The following is a 17902-nucleotide window of genomic DNA, read 5'->3' as shown; positions in this document are numbered from 1 at the left end:
CTAACTAACCTAACTAACCCTAACTAACCCTAACTAACCCTAACTAACCCTAACTAACCCTAACTAACCCTAACTAACCCCTAACTAACCCTAACTAACCCTAACTAACCCTAACTAACCCTAACTAACCCTAACTAACCCTAACTAACCCTAACTAACCCTAACTAACCCTAACTAACCCTAACTAACCCTAACTAACCCTAACTAACCCTAACTAACCCTAGTTTCCGTGTTTAACCCTAACTAACCCTAGTTAACCCTAGTTTCCGTGTTTAACCCTAGGTAACCCTAGTTTGGGTTTTGACCCTTGTCAGCCTTATATTAATACCTGTTGCTATACACACATTGCATAAACTATAACTCTCAACCATGAGACTATATTTCCTTCGTTAGGCTTCAGAAGCCGTTCGTTTAATATCTGCCGCTTCACCTACCTCCCTTGCCCTGTCACCTAATAATAGTAACACGCCAATATTGTCCACCTTGATATGCTCGACCGTAGCTCTGTCTCCTTGAGCGTTTCGATGTGCCTTTGCAGCCCTCGACGCCGTGATATCTGCTGCCAATACATCATCATCCTCCTTCTGCCCCACCTTCTTTTCAATAGTTTCTCGTATCACTTCTGGAGTGCCCACTTCGTTCTGTACACTTCTCTTCTTCCTTGTATCCATCATCCTAGAATGCGTTGCTTGACATTCAAAAGTCAGCGGGAGCCGTTCACAGGGCTGGAGACGCCTTACCCAAGATATCCATATTCTGGCTCGTGTTGAAGTGCAAACCTTCTACGTAATCTCCAGTTGTCCAACATCGGAGGACAAACCAAATCCCAGTGCAGACCATGCCTACGAATTCTGGAGAAATACCATCGACCAAATCAGGATCCTTTGCACCACGCATCTTATCGTCTTCGTATTATTTCAGAAATATTATGCCCAGGATTTCTGGATCCTAGAAGTGCCGACGGCCTGTCTGAAGTCTGTTAGAGCCTTCTAAAATGCTAACCAAAACAAGAAATGTTTACCGAATAGTTGTCAGGGTCACTAATGAAACGGTCGTTTTCAAGTATATAATTGACTTTGGTGGCCCATTTATCAGCTGTAAGAAGCTCATTCATTCCATACAGGATACCCTTCGTCATATGATATTTGATGGGATAAATAAGGTGTGATCTCACTTGTGAATATACGATTTGAACCTAGTCACATAAGCAAGGGCTCCTTGAGCCTTATGGAAGGCTTTAAACCTACTCAAGTCTGTTCTAGCACTTTTAATCTGATTTGAAGTTGTATTAAAATGATTGTTTGCTGCTGCCCAAAATCTTCGAATATTAACCATTAGAGACTCAGGGTGTGTCCAAGGCTCCTCAAGCAGTATATAATGCTCGAGAAACTCTCCGGTGTGTTTAATCATTAGTTTTTATTCTGGCAATTTGCTATCTGCCCCGCCAAATGACTCCGGTACAGATGTTCGGTATTCGGTGGAACCCCTGGGTTATGTCCCTGGAGAGCATCCAGAGAGAACTGGGCAACTCCAGAGGTTCAAGGGAGTAAGCGAGACACAAGGATACAGGGAAGATTTGATGAGAGAATACGCTTTAGCAGCGGTCTCCGGAGACTAGTAGAAGTCTCCGGAGACACACGGTAGCTTGCTGATGTAAACTGATTCGTTGTTAAACTAAAACTTCCGGTTCCTGTTGATGGTTTGTGGTTTCAGTTGTAATCATACTTATATAATTGGATTGATTTGCGCCCTTTTGACTATTATACAGAGGGTACGCTAGTTGCTCACTTGTTTATCCTGACTAGTCCTGTATTGCTCCGGACTGCTCCAGCTGGCACTGAGATAGATTAATTGCCCTGATGCCTCTTGACTTTGTGAGATCGGGTCCTTTGCAACCTGTCTCATGCCCGATGTACTACTTCCTATATGTCGGTGCCTCATTCTCTCCTGACATACACCTATTCACGGTACCAACCTCTGGTATTCACAATTCCCCCATGAGATTACCAAATATCACAGAGACGACGATCTCTACTGCCTCCATAGCACTCGCAGCTGCACTTTTAGCATTGGTCTATTCAACACTGTGATCCTTCACCTAATACTAAAATCATACGCTATTTAAACAGCCTAACTAACCCTAATACAGTATACGGAAAAGAACAAATCCCCCACTATCTTCCTTAGCACTCGCGATTGTCCTATACATCCTGCTCTCTCCCCTTTCCTAATCCATCGCTACAGGTAGTTCCGGCTCCTCTTCTTCCTACTCCCCCTCCTCCTCGGTGTCAATGCCGCGAGGTTGGGCATTAATCACTTTGTACTGGGTACTGTTGGAACCAACCCGCCCTCTTGAAGCACTCGTGGGTGTTCTCTGAGCATCTCGGAATGTGGCAAGATCCGCAGCCATCGCTTCATCGTCCTCGCTAAAGCCCTCCTCCGGTATGGCCTCAATGGTTACCCCCTTTTTGTCTCGTATCTATTAGGTTCATCATTTAGAATACCACTCGCATTACCGGCATTTAGAAGTATCATACCTTTTCTCGAAAGTAATCTTTGATTACCTCCTAGGTGGGGTCCTGGTACTGTTTATTTCTCACCTTCTAAGTGTTGCTCATCCTGTTGAACGTTTCTACTAGAGTTTGAATATCGGCTCTGCAATCCCGTATAGCCCTAATAGCTTCCGGCATTGCTCCCAAGTCACTCGCCACATCAATTACGGCATCGGGCCATACTTACTCACAACACTCTCATTCTTTGACTGAAAATTATCAGGCTTCAAGTAACTCACTGTGGACTCCGCCCGATTTCGATGCTACATCGCCGTCGATATCAGGAAAGTAAGGGTAGGGGTTATGCGGTCAAGGAATTCTGATCCCTAACCCCTAGCAGTCTTACCCCATCGAAGTATTTAAAATACAATATATCGATAATACCTGTAACGATTGCTCACAGAGTGCTTGCCAATTACCTCGCTACGCGGTAAAGAACGATATGTCCGGTATGTGGGAGACGACCTTCCGTTTAAGAGTGCACGAAGGAAAACTCCATATAGTGCATAGAAGAGGTATACTCATGTAGATAAATAAGTGCAGAGGGCCTAGACTGTGAGGGTGTTGGGGGTGCTTTTTGGGATGCCGGGAGTGCCCCTTAGCATGCATTCTGACTGGGTGCTAGAGTGGGTGCTGCTCTCCTTTGTTTACGTATTACTTTCGCGAGCCGACGAGTTCCTCTCTAAATCGTTAACCACTAATACTAAACATGTTGAAAAGCATCGAGGGGTGAGATAGAGTTGAACGTGTACCACGTCCACCGATAAATCGGAAGAAGTAATTACCTCCGCTACCACTGCAGTTGGTTTCCTTTGAGCGTTGCCCAGTGCTCTGGCAGTGGTTGGTTGAACTGTATGAGGGCTCTTTCCGACAGTCTGAGACCTCTGGATGGAAGACTAAGGGGAGGGCTTGAGGTCCATCTAATGGTTCATCCCCATCCTCCTAAGAGCTCTCATGGTTGTTCTCCAGAGTATCATAATAGTCTGAGTGGCTAGTATCAATTTTTCCTTCCACCTCAGGTACCTAAATTACCTCAGGCTCCTCTTGTGCTTCAAAATTGTCAGTATGATCCTCGGGGAGATGAAATTCTACACTCCGAGGACTGCTCCTCCCAGTGGATGTTTCGGAAGAACCGAGCAGACCTTTCCGAGTTATTTGGGTAACGGTTCTCGATTGACTAGTCCGAGTGCAGGCTGGCAGTGGGGTCAATGGTCGGTAAGACATCTCACACTCATCAGTGTCTCCATCTTCTTCAATCATGTTGGGAGTAATGGGCGCTTTGGGACAGGAGGTGCTGTACTGCAGGATTACTTGGAGGGAAGCATTTTGATGACTGGTAGGAATATCCGCGGTGCTCTAGAAGCACTCGCAATATCTTCAATTAGAAATCAATTCTTGGCGAGTAAATTTGCACTGCCAATCCTCTTAAGGCAGGGGTTCTCCGGTGTTACCATTATTTCCACACTCAACCAAATCATTTATTATCACTCGTTTTACTGTACTTTCTGAAGCCGTACCGACTGCTCTGAGAGCAATCTGGAGGTTTGATTCGACTTTGAAATAATAGTAATGCAATTACTACCTCCACTAATCTAGCGACAACATATAGTTCAGCTCTATTCTATCGTTTGATTCCTGGAGGACTACCCTTGAGTAGATGTAGTAATATCGGGGTATGTATTGTTCATTGTATGGGGCGTGTTCTGCGAATATAAAGAATGGTTCATTGTTCAGTTGGATTTGTTCAATGATAGTAGATTGAGTTGATTGAGCTTGTTAGTTTTCGGCGAAATGTGGGGGGACAAAAATTCCCGTGGGTAGGAATCTCACAAAGCAGTAGTTCAGGACGCTTTGTTGGGACATGACGGATATCCTGGATCGGTTGGTGCAGGAGAGACTTGTGAAAGTCTTCTTTTCCTGCCTGCAGTGCTCGGTGGTGTAGAGGGGCATCAGGGGGTTGTGTAAGCCAGGTTATGAGTGATTTGCTACGGTTACGAAGATTGTTTCCCTTTGTTAAACAAGTGGTTTGGGAGGGATAAGAGTTCACAATTCAGGGACCATAGTGTCAATATCTTGCCGTACAAATAAATATTCGATAAGATTTTAGTATATTCTGCGGTCTACTGACACACAGGATCGTGTTTGCAAAAAATTTTATCGGTGTTGTTAGGCTTGTAAGTTGTTAAAATCATATATCAGAATTTAGTTTATGAGTATATTTGAAAATTTTCTTTGGATTTCGGGGTTAGCGGCTCTCAGACAAAACTAAGATGTTTCAAAAGAATTCAGTTTGTGGGTCGGAAAAAATAATCCAGTAAGATACCAAAAGTTATCCATTGGCTTAAAATTTTGAGCAACCCTAACAAGAGTATATGGAAAACCAGACTGCAACAATACACAATGTGGAATGTCGGTCATGGATCGTCACTCACATATTGGGTTTCAAGTATTGCGAATATCATGGTCCGAGATTGAAATCCGAATTACTGTTAGAAAACACACCCGGGCGGTAAGCTGAAGACCAGAATCCGAGTCGGTGCAATAAAACACACCGGAGTCGAGGAGTGGGATTCGCCCAATACGGTAACCCGGAGGTCAGAATCCGAAATTCATGTATTCCATCGAAGCTGAGTATGGGGAAACTCGGCATCGTTAAATTTCGAGCGCCGTCATGATTGTGAGGTTGAGACGGTGTGTTCGGTATCATGCAGGCATCGATCGTGGTATCCGACCGGTGAGTGACGGCGCCGGAAGTGCTGCAGGACAGGCCGCCAAGACTCACATGGAGTTACCCTACCCAACAGCCCACAACCACCACCCACGCCCCTGCCATCACCTCCACGACCCCCGGTACCTACATGTTTGGCGATGGCGATGGACTCAGGGCGTCCTGTTGGACCCATAGCCACGGAATCAGGAATTGTAGGGCGACGGTTCTTGGCCAACCTCGGAATCCGGTCCGAGATTGCCCTACCAGAGTGCAACAATACAGAATATGGAATGTTGGTCATGGATTGTCACTCACATATTGGGTTTCTAGTATTGCAAATATCATGATCCGAGATTGAAATCCGGATTACTGTTCGAAAACACACCGGGCGGTAAGCTGGAGATCAGAATCCGAGTCGTTATAATAAAACACATCGGAGTCGAGGAATGGGATTCGCCCAATCCGGTAACCCGGAGGTCAGAATCCGAAATCCATGTGTTCCATCGAAGCGGAGGATGGGGAAACTCGGCATCGTTAAATTTCGAGCTCCGTCATGATCGTGAGGTTGAGACGGTGCTTTCGGTACCATGCTGGCATCGATCGTGGTACCCGAGCGGTGAGGGATGGCGCCGGAAGTGCTTCAGGACAGGCCGCCAAGACTCACAGTGAGTTACCCTACCCAACAACCCCCAACCACCACCTACGCCCCTGCCATCACGACCACCACCCCCGGTACCTACATATTTGACAATGGCAATGGACTCTGGGCGGCCTGTTTAATCCTTAGGCACGGAATGGGGAATTGTGGGGCAACGGTTCCCGGGCAACCTCAAAATCCTGTCCGACATTCTACTACTAGAGCGGAGCACTTTTGTTTGTCTGCTCCTACAGTGGACTTTTTACTGTACTAGTTTTGTTGCCTTCCAGTCCCCGATTTAACTTCTTTTTGTTGCAGTTTTGTGACGAATTCTGTTTCAAACTTGTTACTTGAGTTAGTGTACAATTCGGTGCCTACTTGCTATCGATACAGGGTAATTTAGTACACAATTTGTCACCAAGTAGATGTCAATTAAATCTCCGTTGTACAGCTATTTGAAACTCAATTTAGCCATTGATTTGGTTCCTACAGCGGTGTCGCAAACGTATCTAAATCCAATAGTAGATGCAACCAGAAGGTGGAAATCAAAGTAGCGGGTAAGGTACCGACTGCTGAGGTATAAAGGGGGAATCCTCACAGTATGATCTGTCAAATTTGATATCATTCGCCACTGACCAAGGAATCAGAACTAGGTTACGGCATATATCGTATTTCAGATCACCCGAATAAGCAAAGCATGATTGGTCATACCAGAGATTGGTTAATCATGGTAGGTGGAAACAACAGGGAGCATGGAGAGCCCATATTAGTGGGATTAGTGCACTATTGACAGCTAATTATATATGAATCCATTGCTTTTTACTGATCTAGATTTGTTGGCAGAGAGGTGGTTTTTCAAGCCCAGGCTATGGATGTGTAGGCTGTGGAGGTGAGAGTTATACCTGAGAAAGTAGTGAAACCTTGCAAATTTGTATGTATTGCAGGTGCAAACTTGCTTTCGGTCAGGACGCAATGCATTCATACAGGTAAAACAAACGCCTCACGACATCTTTTCTAGGAGGCAAAAGCAAGTCAACCGTACGTTCCCTATATATCAAAGGAGAAGTGGGTGAAGGGGACTGTACGGCACGTAGAACTGAATACTATAAGGGTCTCCATGTTTTTGGGGATGGGGGGCTAACATTAACCCTAAGTTCACCTCATCAGAAATGAGTATAATAATACGGTTGTCAAACTCCTTTGGAAGGCAAGCGCTATCGAAGCAGCTACAAAAATTTGGAAGCAATTAGTTAAATGGAGATGTGAGAGGAACGGACAAGACGAGAATGAAGAAGAGGAGTGAAGGGAACTAGGGTACGGGTTGGGGACGTTGAAAGACGCGGGAAACGAGGAATAGAATAAGAGAGGGCTCTGGGGCGTTCATTTCCTATGTCAGAAACAAGTGAGAGGAGGCGGAGGGGAAGGGGCAGTTCAGTGGTATTGCCATAACTGTAAAGTTGCATTCAATTAATGAATTAAACAAAAAAAAAAAAAAAAAAAAAATATTCAGAGCCTAATTGAAATATGATTTAGAGCAGTATGACTGGCAGATCGAATAGCTGCCGTACAGCAGGTCTGTGAGCATCACTGGCAGGTCAAATAGCTACCGTACGGTAGGTTTTTCAAGGTGGCTGGCATATCAAATACCTGCTGTACGGTAGGTCTATCAAGGTCGCTTGTATGTCAAATACCAGCCATACGGTAGGTTTCCCAGGGTCGCTGGAATGTCAAATACCTGCTGTATGAAAGGTCTGTCAGGGTCACTGCCAATCCGATAACTACCGTACGGTAGGTTTGACAGGGTCGCTGGCATCTCAAATGGCTGCTGTAGGGTAGGTCAGCCACTGTATCTGGCACATCAAATACCTGTCATACGGTAGCTCTGTCAGGGTCACTGGCATGTCTAATACCTGCCGTACGGTAGGTCTCTTAGCGTCACTGTCAATCCAATACCTGCTGTACAGCGTGACAGACAAGGTTTGCGCATCCAAAACCTGAGCCTAACCTGGCCCTAACCCGAAGCTGACCCCACCAGAGAGAGGTATAATGTAATTGGCAAGCAGTCTCCTGAGGTGGTTATTCGTTTATTATACCTTTGATTAGTAATTAGGTCCATTTCAATGATGAGTCGGCCTGGTAGGGGGTGTGTGTTAGGGTTTTTGCGCACTTTGAGCCGAAACCTTCATTTGTACGAAGGTGGAAGCAGCAGTAGAAGGACGTCCTGGAAGTGTCAAGGTAGTACGCCAATCCAGAATTGTCCCAATGCTTTATCAAAGAATGCCGATCTAGAACTATCGCGAATTTGATACCGACTCTGGGAAGAAATAACATGGAATCACTTTGGGTAAAAGAATGAACACTATAGACTGGAACGACAACATTGGTTGAGGAAGAGAGCTGTTCGTGTGATTAACATTTATATTTGCTCCTATATCAGAATAGATATTAGACTGCACACGGTGAATTACAAAGGCAGCATCGCGGTCAAAAACAATTGGCCCATTCTGCTTATGATCAATAGTCCTCGCCATCCGTGCCCCATTTCTTAACAAGGCCTCCACCACCTCTACATGACGGCCGATGGCCGCAAGGTGCAACGGTCTGTACTAATTCACCCTCTCTTTCGCCTCCGTCTTAGCACCATGCCGTAGTAGGATTTTCACAACATCTGTATGACCACCCCAGGCTGCGGAGTGCAGCGCAGTATACCCATTAATATGAGTTTTCTCAGTGATAGTCCTATTCTTTTCTAGGAGAAGCTCGACTACCCCACCATGTCCATTCTGCGCCGCAAAGTGAAGTGGGGTATTTAAATCGTCGTCAACCGCGCTTAAATTAGGTTCATGGAGTAGAAGCAACCTCACCGCCACTACAAAGCCTATGCCGGCGGCAACATGGAGCACTGTATGGCCAGAGCTATTACATGCATGGATGTCTGCTCCTTTACCTATGAGCATCTCCATCGCTGCCAGATGTCCTTGGCAGGCTGCAAAGTGGAGCGCGGTGTCGCCGTTTATTCCTCTTTGGGTGATATCCGCCGAGTGTTGTATGAGAAACTCGATGATGGTCTCATGGCCACCCCAGGCTGCACAATGCAGCGGTGTGTCTTCGTCTTTTCCGTTCGCTTCTATATTTGTCCCCCAGGCCAGTAGTGTGCTTACAAGCTCAATGTTTCCGCTCCGGGCTGCAAGATGTAAGGCCGTGAATCCATCATCATCATCGACAGACGCTTCCTTATCGGCCTCCAGATGAAGAATTTGAAGAATCACATCCTTGTGACCACCGATGGTGGCGATGTGGAGTGCCGTCATACCTTCCCAGACGGCATTTACATCGGCGCCATTCTTTACCAGGGTTTCAACCACCCCCGCGTAACCTTTACTAGCCGCCAAATACAGAGGCGTCTTTCCTTTTGCATCGACAGAATCAAGGATAGCTTGATGCTCTAATAATGTGGTGATCACCTCTTCATCTCCACCATCTTCAACAGCGAGATGAAGCAACGTCGTCGTACCATTTTTCTGTTTTTCATTCACCACGGCCGGCCGAGCTATAAGAATATGTCTCAAAGCTTCGGCATCCTTGCCAAGAACTGCAGCGTATGCTGTGAGAAAACGATTGCCTAGTATTGTATTGGGGCTGATCTTAGCCAGCTACATACATCACCGAAACACAAAAAGCATATTCATTGATTTCTATATACCTCCATTCGCCGTTGCAAGGTTCCTTAGGTGCTTGAGCACACTAGTATACGAATTTGACGTGGTTTTGTTCGAGAACTTGACCATCGTCGAGTGGTCTCCCTCCGCAGGTAATGACTCTGCAATCTTGCGTGGGAGCTGCAGAACCGCAGATTGGCTCTCGACGGCAGTGAAATAATCGCCGGATCTCGATAATTTACCGTTTGCGTCCTACATGACTTTCAGCCATAGCACTTGGGAAAGGCTCTCCCCATACGCATGTCTATACATACCCGCACGAGCTTTCGCGTCTGCCCAGTCTCATAGAAGTTGACGATCCTGATGTCAGAGCAGTAATCGATAAAGCGAGATAATTCGGCTTCGAGAAGGCCGGCCCCTTTCTCGATAGAATCGAGCAGTGCGTGGCGTGATGACTCTTCCTCGAGTGAGGCGCGGATGTCATCGACGACAAGGCCACGGTGAGGTGTACCAAAGAAGATGGTGGCGTAGGTCGAGGGGAAAATGTGGCTTTGATCGCTGCTCGGTTCGCTTTCCTTGGCGCGCACGAGTGACTGTGTGGTGATACGAACAGAAAGTTCAGTATATATATATATGTATATTCATATGCACATATATCTTTGATGGTATCGATGTATTGTGGGACAATAGGCATACCTGAACGATTATGACACCACCGAAACCGTGCCCAATAAATATCAACGGTCTTCTCTTCTCCTACGCGATTCAGAAACAACCCATATCAGCATCAGTTAAAGTACTACCAACCGTGTCTACAAATTTTCAGCCCTGGAAAATCGTGGATACGCAATCAATTTACCTGCTCTGTCTTTCTCGCCTTTATCAGTTCTTCTAAAAACCCTTTCGAATAGTCCTGTGTCGTATGGATGGCATGCGCTGTGAGGTTCGAATTATACCCATAGATCATCGTCCTGTAGTTTGGGATATCCTGAGAGAAATAATGCCGTAGCCACATCCGGCGCAGCTTCCCCCTGCCCCTCCAGGATCCGTACGCATGGCGATTGAGCCCACACACCGCTACCACACTACGTCTCGGTGAGCCTATACCCGCAATCATAATTTGCTACACAGGGGTGCTGGCTCACTCTGCCACTATGGGTCCACTTGTGGGGTACAGCTGCGTCAGGCCAAAGAAGTCCTTGTCAAGACTAATATCGCCGTCTTCGAGCTCCATCTCATAGGGCTGGCCAGCCTTGAGCGTGCCGAGCTCTTTCGGCGGCTCTGAGGTGAATTGAACCAACGCGACTTGGGTACCGTCGCTGAAGCAGGAGGGACATAGTGTTGATTTCTTGAGGTCGATGGTGGCCTGGTCACCAAATTCCTCGCAGAAGGCAGTTTGCAGCTCGGCTATGGTGAGTGGGGCAGGGACTCCCACGACGCGGAAGACAGTGTCCTGGGACATGATGGGAAGTCACGGCGTGAGTTTTATAAAATTAAAAATATCCCTTGGATGGATGCAAGTGGCGAAATTCGCGACCTGGACCCTGCACCACTTAGTAAGGGAATTGCCTTGCTTTTTACGGTTTACATGGCGCGCCCACGCTTAAAGGTAGCGGATCGCGACGAAATGTCAAAGGCTGATAACTTTGCAACCAAAAATGGTAAAAAAAAAACCGGGAAAATAGAACTCTAGTTCAAGTAATGAATTTTAGTTCTATTTTAGCAGAATTTTGATATCTGTCTGGGTTGGAAAGTTATCAGAGGTTGAAATTGTGTATTTTTGTATGTAAAATGCGCCAAGACTGAACAAAGTGGAACAGTATTATACCCATTTATACCCCCAGAAAAGCAAACCTGACCGATCCGGGGCAGTAATGCAGCAGAATGGCTAGAAATGGGCCCTCTTATTGGCCAATGAGGCCCTATTGCAGCCACAATTGTTCCACTTCCGTATGCCACCATATCACCTTTAAGAGTGTGCGCACCATAACAACAACAGAGCCAATCAACAATTAGCAATAGTTACCACGGAAGGTTAGTGATAGCTGAAAGAGGTAGGTCGCGAATTTGACCACTTTCATCCGTCCAAGGGATAGAACATTGACGGCAAATTATAGACAACATGGACAATCAACCATGGAGGGAGCAAAGTCACTAAAGTCGTTATTTGTACCAGCTACAAGAGGGGCTGCTTGGCTTGGTGCGGGGTTCACAAGATGAAGCTAAATTTTTCCATATGGTAAATGTGATATGATATGTCGGCTGCAGTGCGCAATGTGCACTGCAAATATTACATCTTGGTAGTGATTAGTCATCTATTTAATTCTTGGCAAATATAACCTCTTCTTCTGATTCGCACTCGTTCAGAGAGATCAGCGCATTTCTATATACCGCAAAATCTGAGAAATTTCGTTGCGCTGTAGCAGGGATCTTTTACACACGACTGCCTCTGATAGGTCCATATGTGCATTTATCCCTGCTGCAGAGCAACGAAATTTCTCAGATTTTACGGTATGTACCAGTATATTCAGCCTTAGGTAGTCGACATTCCGCTTATGTGTGTGTGTGAAGTCATTTAATTTCTAGTTTCTAGGTACAGAATGGTCGCATGCAGTATAAACTATGGCGTACCGTTAATTCTCGCCAAATCCACTATCTCCACATAGGTAAATGGTATGTCCGGACCAAAGAAATGGCAGCATCAGTAGGGTTTCTGCACATTCGCATGCCGAGCCTTCTTTTCTTTGGTCCGGATATACCATTTACCTATGCGGAGATAGTGGATTTGGCGAGAATTAACGGTAGTCGACATTCCGCTTACCCACCCTGATTCGTAGATAATCGGGTGCCTAGAACTAAGAAAAGCTTGGACTGGGCACGAGACAGTAGGTACTATCAATGTGGGTTAGGGAACTTGTGTTTTAACAAAGCGGCCAAAACTGGCCCCCTACCTAAGCTTCAATTGTTATCTAAACGCCACAAAGCTTTCAGGATAGTAAGATAGACTTTAGGAGAAAATATACTCTGAGCTATAATTCTTTTAATCAAATATGTGGGAAGTTATATGGCTTTGAATTTGTAAATTTCGGAATTTGGCCGAATTTTGCCAAGACCCCATACAAATTCGAGGTCTTGGCACACTTTCTGAGAAGAACCAAATAAAATGCTCTACCATCCATGCTATCCCATAATTCGGTACTTAGATGCTGTCTATTTTGAGACGAAATAAATACTAAAAGAGGAAAGGTGGCAGCCGAATACGTGTGTGATACAGCATTCTCCAACGCAATAATTCTACCGGTACAGCCACAAGCCACGGCTGAAAATACGCCACCCGAATCAATAGGCAGCTTTAACGGACTATGGGATAATGATTATTTTTGGAATTTAATACTGCCAGATGATTCCCCTAACTATTAAGTTAGCTTTTACTCATTGGTATAAGTTATATCTTAAAATGGTGGGTTCTGGGGCCGTTTGGGGGGGAGCTGGTCTTGGCGTTTTTTGGTGTGGTTTTGCTTCGCAACGATGATTTACGTCCAGGCAGTGTAGGTTTTCTGGTTCCAAATAGCTATAGGGTCGGCTCTCCTGGTGACATTAATGTGAATCTTCCCTAATCTGATAGGATAGTGATCCAAGGTGAGATTTCGTGACGAGAAAGCTGGCGGCCCATCGATGATGATTTAAACTGATATAGATTTAATACAGACAGTAGTATCCAATGTATCTACTGAGCTGATCGACTGGACCTTGAAGACCTAAATCTAACTATCTTGACTCATTTGGGTGACGATTGCCTTTCTCGCAATATGACCTTGATTCCTGAAGACACCTGGTGTACCCGCATGCACTACCGGATCCACCCAGGTTTCTATCCCTGGTGTTTCAATTCATTGCCTCTCACACGGCGTTCCAAATATGAGATTCGTATCTATCTATGATTATGTAGAGTTTTGTATATATTTTATGGGAATGAAAACACTCTCGCCTACCCCACCCTCGCATGCAAACACTCAATATACAGCATAACCGCCAGCACACCAGCTCCCTCATCCATATTGGCGACGCCGGCATCCCCACCATCCTCCTCCTCACATTATTCGCCCACAGCACCAACTCCCTCCTCGACACGTCGTCCATGGTCATCTCCCCCACCAAGCCCTTAACCCACAGGAGCGCACCCACATCATCCCCCGCAATGGCCATTCCGCCCTCGGGGGTCTTTTTCGTCGCCTTAACCCACACACGCCTGCTCAGGTCCAGCCCCGCATACTCGAACGCGTCGAGCACGCCGCACTCAAACACCTCGTTGAGGTGCTCGGCACGCGACGTGGCCGCGTTGTAGTACATTCTGTTCTCGGTCGTGCGGGCGAGCAGGATCTTGCACAGCCGGGTTCTGAGCGTCATGCGCTCGTTGTCAGGCAGAGCGTTGATCTCGAGCGTCGTGCAGAGGCCCAGGAGCGCTACGCCGCGGAGGGCCTTTGGTTGCGGAGGTATTGGTTTCTGCTGAGGCAGGTACGATGGGACTAGTTCGGGGTGCGAGTTTGCAGCACGGGTGCTTGTGTCGATGAAGACGCGGCGACGGTTGTGTGCTGGGAGTGGGGGCGGGGGCGGTGGTTGTGGTGATGAGGGCGAACGGGGATACAGAGCGGACTGAGGCACGCCTCCTCGCCATCCCGTTTCTCCGCCTCTGCGATCAGTTCGGCGAGTGATTTCTCGGGCGGCGACTGCGGCTGCGGCGCTGGGTGACCGGAGGGGAGAGTGGGAAAGGCAGGGAGGGTGTGGAGGGCGGGGTTTAGCGGTGCAATGGCCTGCAATATGCGGTTCGAGGGAGGCGGCACCGCCACCACCTCCAGCGATTGAGTCCCCTCCAGGCCGTACTTGACTTGGGTCTGCGACTATGGATAATATTCCCCTTTGACATGCACCATTACCTCGCTGCCCCACGGTTGCGGGTCCTTGAGGGCCTCCAGCGCTGCAAGACCCGACGGGCTGGAACACCGTCTTGCTCGAGGGCTTGTGATCGCGATCAGGCGCCTCTTCCTGCCCGGGCATAAAGGGAACCCTGATGTCTCTTAGACCGATGGGCGTACCCCTTCCATTAGTGATGATGCCGGAAACAACTGGTGCGGGCGGGATTGAGGGTACGGGCGGGAGAAGCCGGGAAAGGTCGTTGATGCTACTGGGAGTGATCTTTGCGTCGTTGGTCATGCTTGCAGGGGCAGGTGCCGGGGCATCCCGCTTCAGCGGTGCTGGAGGATATGGATTAGTCATTAGAAAAGTTCTATGGATTTCCATTTGTCGCAAGGGTATGAATCATGGTTGATGTATTATCGCTGGGATTTCCTGGGTATATTAGGAGCTATTGCCTCAAATCTTGGGTCGCTTTCATCTCTTTCTTCTTTACACAATGTTTTCTGTCCTTTGTCTGACCACTTGGGACAGCCTGACTGCTTCCATTTAGAGGTCGTGATTCTCGAATTTGCTTGAGGCTCTGAACGATACGTCCCAGTATCCACCGAGTTGAAACCTCTTACAAGTACACTCTCTTTTTCTCACCCTCTCCTCAACTACATCGGTGCCTCTGATCACGAAATCAAATTAACTTCCTTTTCGAAACTACTCCCCTCTACGTGATATCGGCATACTGCCAATAGTTTGGAAATTACCGTATATCTATTTGTTAAAGCCTACAATAACGCACGATTTTAGCAACCTTACGGTCGCGAAATATTCGTTCCGCTCACTAAGTAAGGTCCCCTTGTTGGGCTTGATCTAGCTTTACGACCTGAGCCAGGCAATCTTTTTTAACCGAGTCAGCTTCCCCACTCCTTCCTACTTATTGAACTCAGTCCAATAGACAATGTTACCCAATCAAAGACTGTGGGCACTTACGATTGCGAGCACTGACGATTGCGCGCACCTTACTTACTACGGAAATTGAGTTCGAAGGTCAAAACTGCAAAGACAACCAACAGGTTGCAGCTATAAAGAATCATGTGCGAGGTATCGGCATAGTGGTTGAGGGACATTGAGAGGCCTCCTACCAGGACAGGGCAGCTGTGCATGCAAGGGTGTGAATGGTGTCTCGTACAACTTGAAGCATGAAGATAACAGTTTAGACAGCGATGGCCATTGCGGCTGAAGGGGGAGCAGTAAGGGTAATGAGGTTCAAAAGTGGGATGTCGAGAGTAGGGAATACACAGAGGATAGCGATTATAACAGATATAGTCATTTAGGACAGCAGACGTAACGTGTCTTTAATGTAACGGGGGACTATGTACGTAGGGACTATGGTGCCAAGGAATACAACCGAGTCGAAGACGTAGCAATAGGTATTCAAGACTATGGACTATGGAGTGGCTCTACCTAGTAGGACAAACTAGTTGAACCCTATGACGAGGCTTAGGACAAAGTAGTATTCGTGGAGTAAATACAAATAAATAAATAAATATATTTTATACTGCATAGAAGCACATAGCTTATCGCACGCCTACACTACCGCCAAAGACAAAAGAAAAGTACGTACAAATACCGCGCGACATGGTGTAGATGAACAGAAACTAAGCGACGAACAAAGTAACAACACTACAGTAGAAATAAAGTCCCAAAAAGCTTCTTCGTCAAACAACATAAAGTCAATCGTCTATATACCCATTCACCATAAACCAGGATCATTACCAATGCCTAATAGGAAGTACTGCACGAAGGCGAGGCGAGAGACCGCCGAAGCATCAGGTGCGAAAGCGTAGGGAGGGGGTGTCGATGGGGTCCCTGGGAGTCTGCTCGTCAGGCAGCAGGGAGTTAAGGTAGGAATGGCACGGAGGACAAGTGTAGATGGGGTGAGCGTGAGCCGCTACCTGTTGGTGGTCTTTACAGTGGTGACCTTCGAACTCGATTTCCGTAGTATATGGAGTGGTTGCAATCGTGGGTGCCGACCGTGTCTTGATGGGGTGGCATCGGTTGTAGTACCGGGCCGATGGGGTTGGGTGAGCGGGGAAGCCGCCTCGGTTAAAATGGGTTGCCTGTCTAGGGCCGTAAAGCGGGGTAAGGCCCAACGAAGGGACCTCGCGTAAGGTAAGGAACGAATGTTTCGCGACCGTAAGGTCGCTAAAACCGTGGGTTATCATAGGCTTTGGCAATGGGTCTGGGCTAACCTCCAGACTATTGACAGAGTTCCGATACGACGTAGAGAGGGGTAGCCTCGAGGGGCTGGTCGTTTTGGTGTCGCGATCGGGGAGCCGACGGAGTTGAGGAGGGAGTGAGAAGAACGACGCGTCCTCGTAAGAGGGTTCAACTCGGTAGATAGGGGGACGTCTCATTCAGGGACTGAAGCAATTCGAGAATCAGTATGTCGAAACGGGAGGGTCAAGTATTCCCAAGCGGTCGGGCGAGGGTAAATAGAAAGGTTGCGTGAAGAGAAAAGGAAAGGAAGGAAAACATGAAAGGGTACGAGACAACACCCCTTTATATATCCAGCACCTAGTTCGTTGATGACTCATACCTCGCGTAACGGAAACCAAAAGAACATGAAAGAAAACCCATTACAAATCCTAGCTCAACCATGCGATACCTTCCCTTCACGATCCGGCCTATCATTTTAGCCAACAGATAATATTGCCGTTACATTTAAATAGAATATGTATTGAAACGAAATAAAAAACCTAAAGTGATAATCCAAAGTAGAATGCAAGATGTTCCGTAGAAAAGAATGGAAAAGTAGACAAAGAAGGGTAAGAGACCCTTATATAATAAAGAAGATCACAGCTGACAACCGATTACTAATACCACGAAACCTTCCAGAAATCAACCATTTTTAACGTAACAGAGTCGTTCCATGGACATGATGTAATGGAGCCACTTCAACTGTTTGGTGTATGAGTACACAGGGGGCCCGGTTACATGCTGAGAGTTATTGACTGAAGCCAGTTGCACAGTGACATGCAAGTACCGGCAGTGTGGTTAACTACCAGCTGTCAGAGTAACTACATTCAGAGCGCTAGGAAAACGATCTATTCATGGGAGTAATGACTGACGAGTCTATGATAGTGACGTATCGCCTCCACGCTTTCGCCTCCTCATCACGCCTAATACACCCCCATCAATGCGGCTCAATCAAAGGACTGTCCACAGCCGACGCCGCAACAACTCTCTTTCACGAAGTCAGGCTCCTCCAACGCGGAGGACTGAAGGTCTCCTCCCTCTTTCTGGATGTCAAAGGGGCTTTGATCACATCATCCCCTCAGTCCTAGCAGACACCCTCCGCAGCAAAAACACCCCCCCATACATGGTCCAATGGGTACTCTCATTTCTATCGGACCGCAAATGTACCCTCCTATTCCCA

The 17902-nt window shown here is 47.0% G+C and overlaps 2 protein-coding genes across 2 annotated transcripts; both read right to left on the bottom strand.

Annotated features, from left to right (window-relative positions):
* Positions 1–8505: 8505 nt before the first annotated feature.
* Positions 8506–11020, bottom strand: LAJ45_08110 (uncharacterized protein; the record flags this gene model as incomplete). The annotated part of the gene is made up of 6 exons (XM_046117663.1): positions 8506–9521; positions 9603–9810; positions 9873–10151; positions 10255–10314; positions 10418–10643; positions 10704–11020. The coding sequence occupies 6 exons, from the start codon at positions 11018–11020 to the stop codon at positions 8506–8508; spliced, it is 2106 nt and encodes a 701-aa protein (XP_045969312.1).
* Positions 11021–13522: 2502 nt separating this feature from the next.
* On the bottom strand, positions 13523–14832 carry LAJ45_08109 (uncharacterized protein; the record flags this gene model as incomplete). Its single annotated transcript, XM_046117662.1, has 4 exons — positions 13523–13546; positions 13654–14150; positions 14213–14450; positions 14506–14832. 4 exons carry the CDS (start codon positions 14830–14832, stop codon positions 13523–13525), a joined length of 1086 nt encoding a protein of 361 aa, XP_045969311.1.
* Between the last annotated feature and the right edge of the window lie 3070 nt (positions 14833–17902).

The sequence above is a fragment of the Morchella importuna genome, assembly GCF_003444635.1.
Source record: "Morchella importuna strain M04M26 chromosome Unknown Morimp01GS027, whole genome shotgun sequence".
In the NCBI taxonomy this organism is placed as follows: Eukaryota; Fungi; Ascomycota; class Pezizomycetes; order Pezizales; family Morchellaceae; genus Morchella; species Morchella importuna.
The sequence above is the reverse complement of the archived record's forward strand: the minus strand, read 5'-3'. Positions and strand labels throughout refer to the sequence as shown.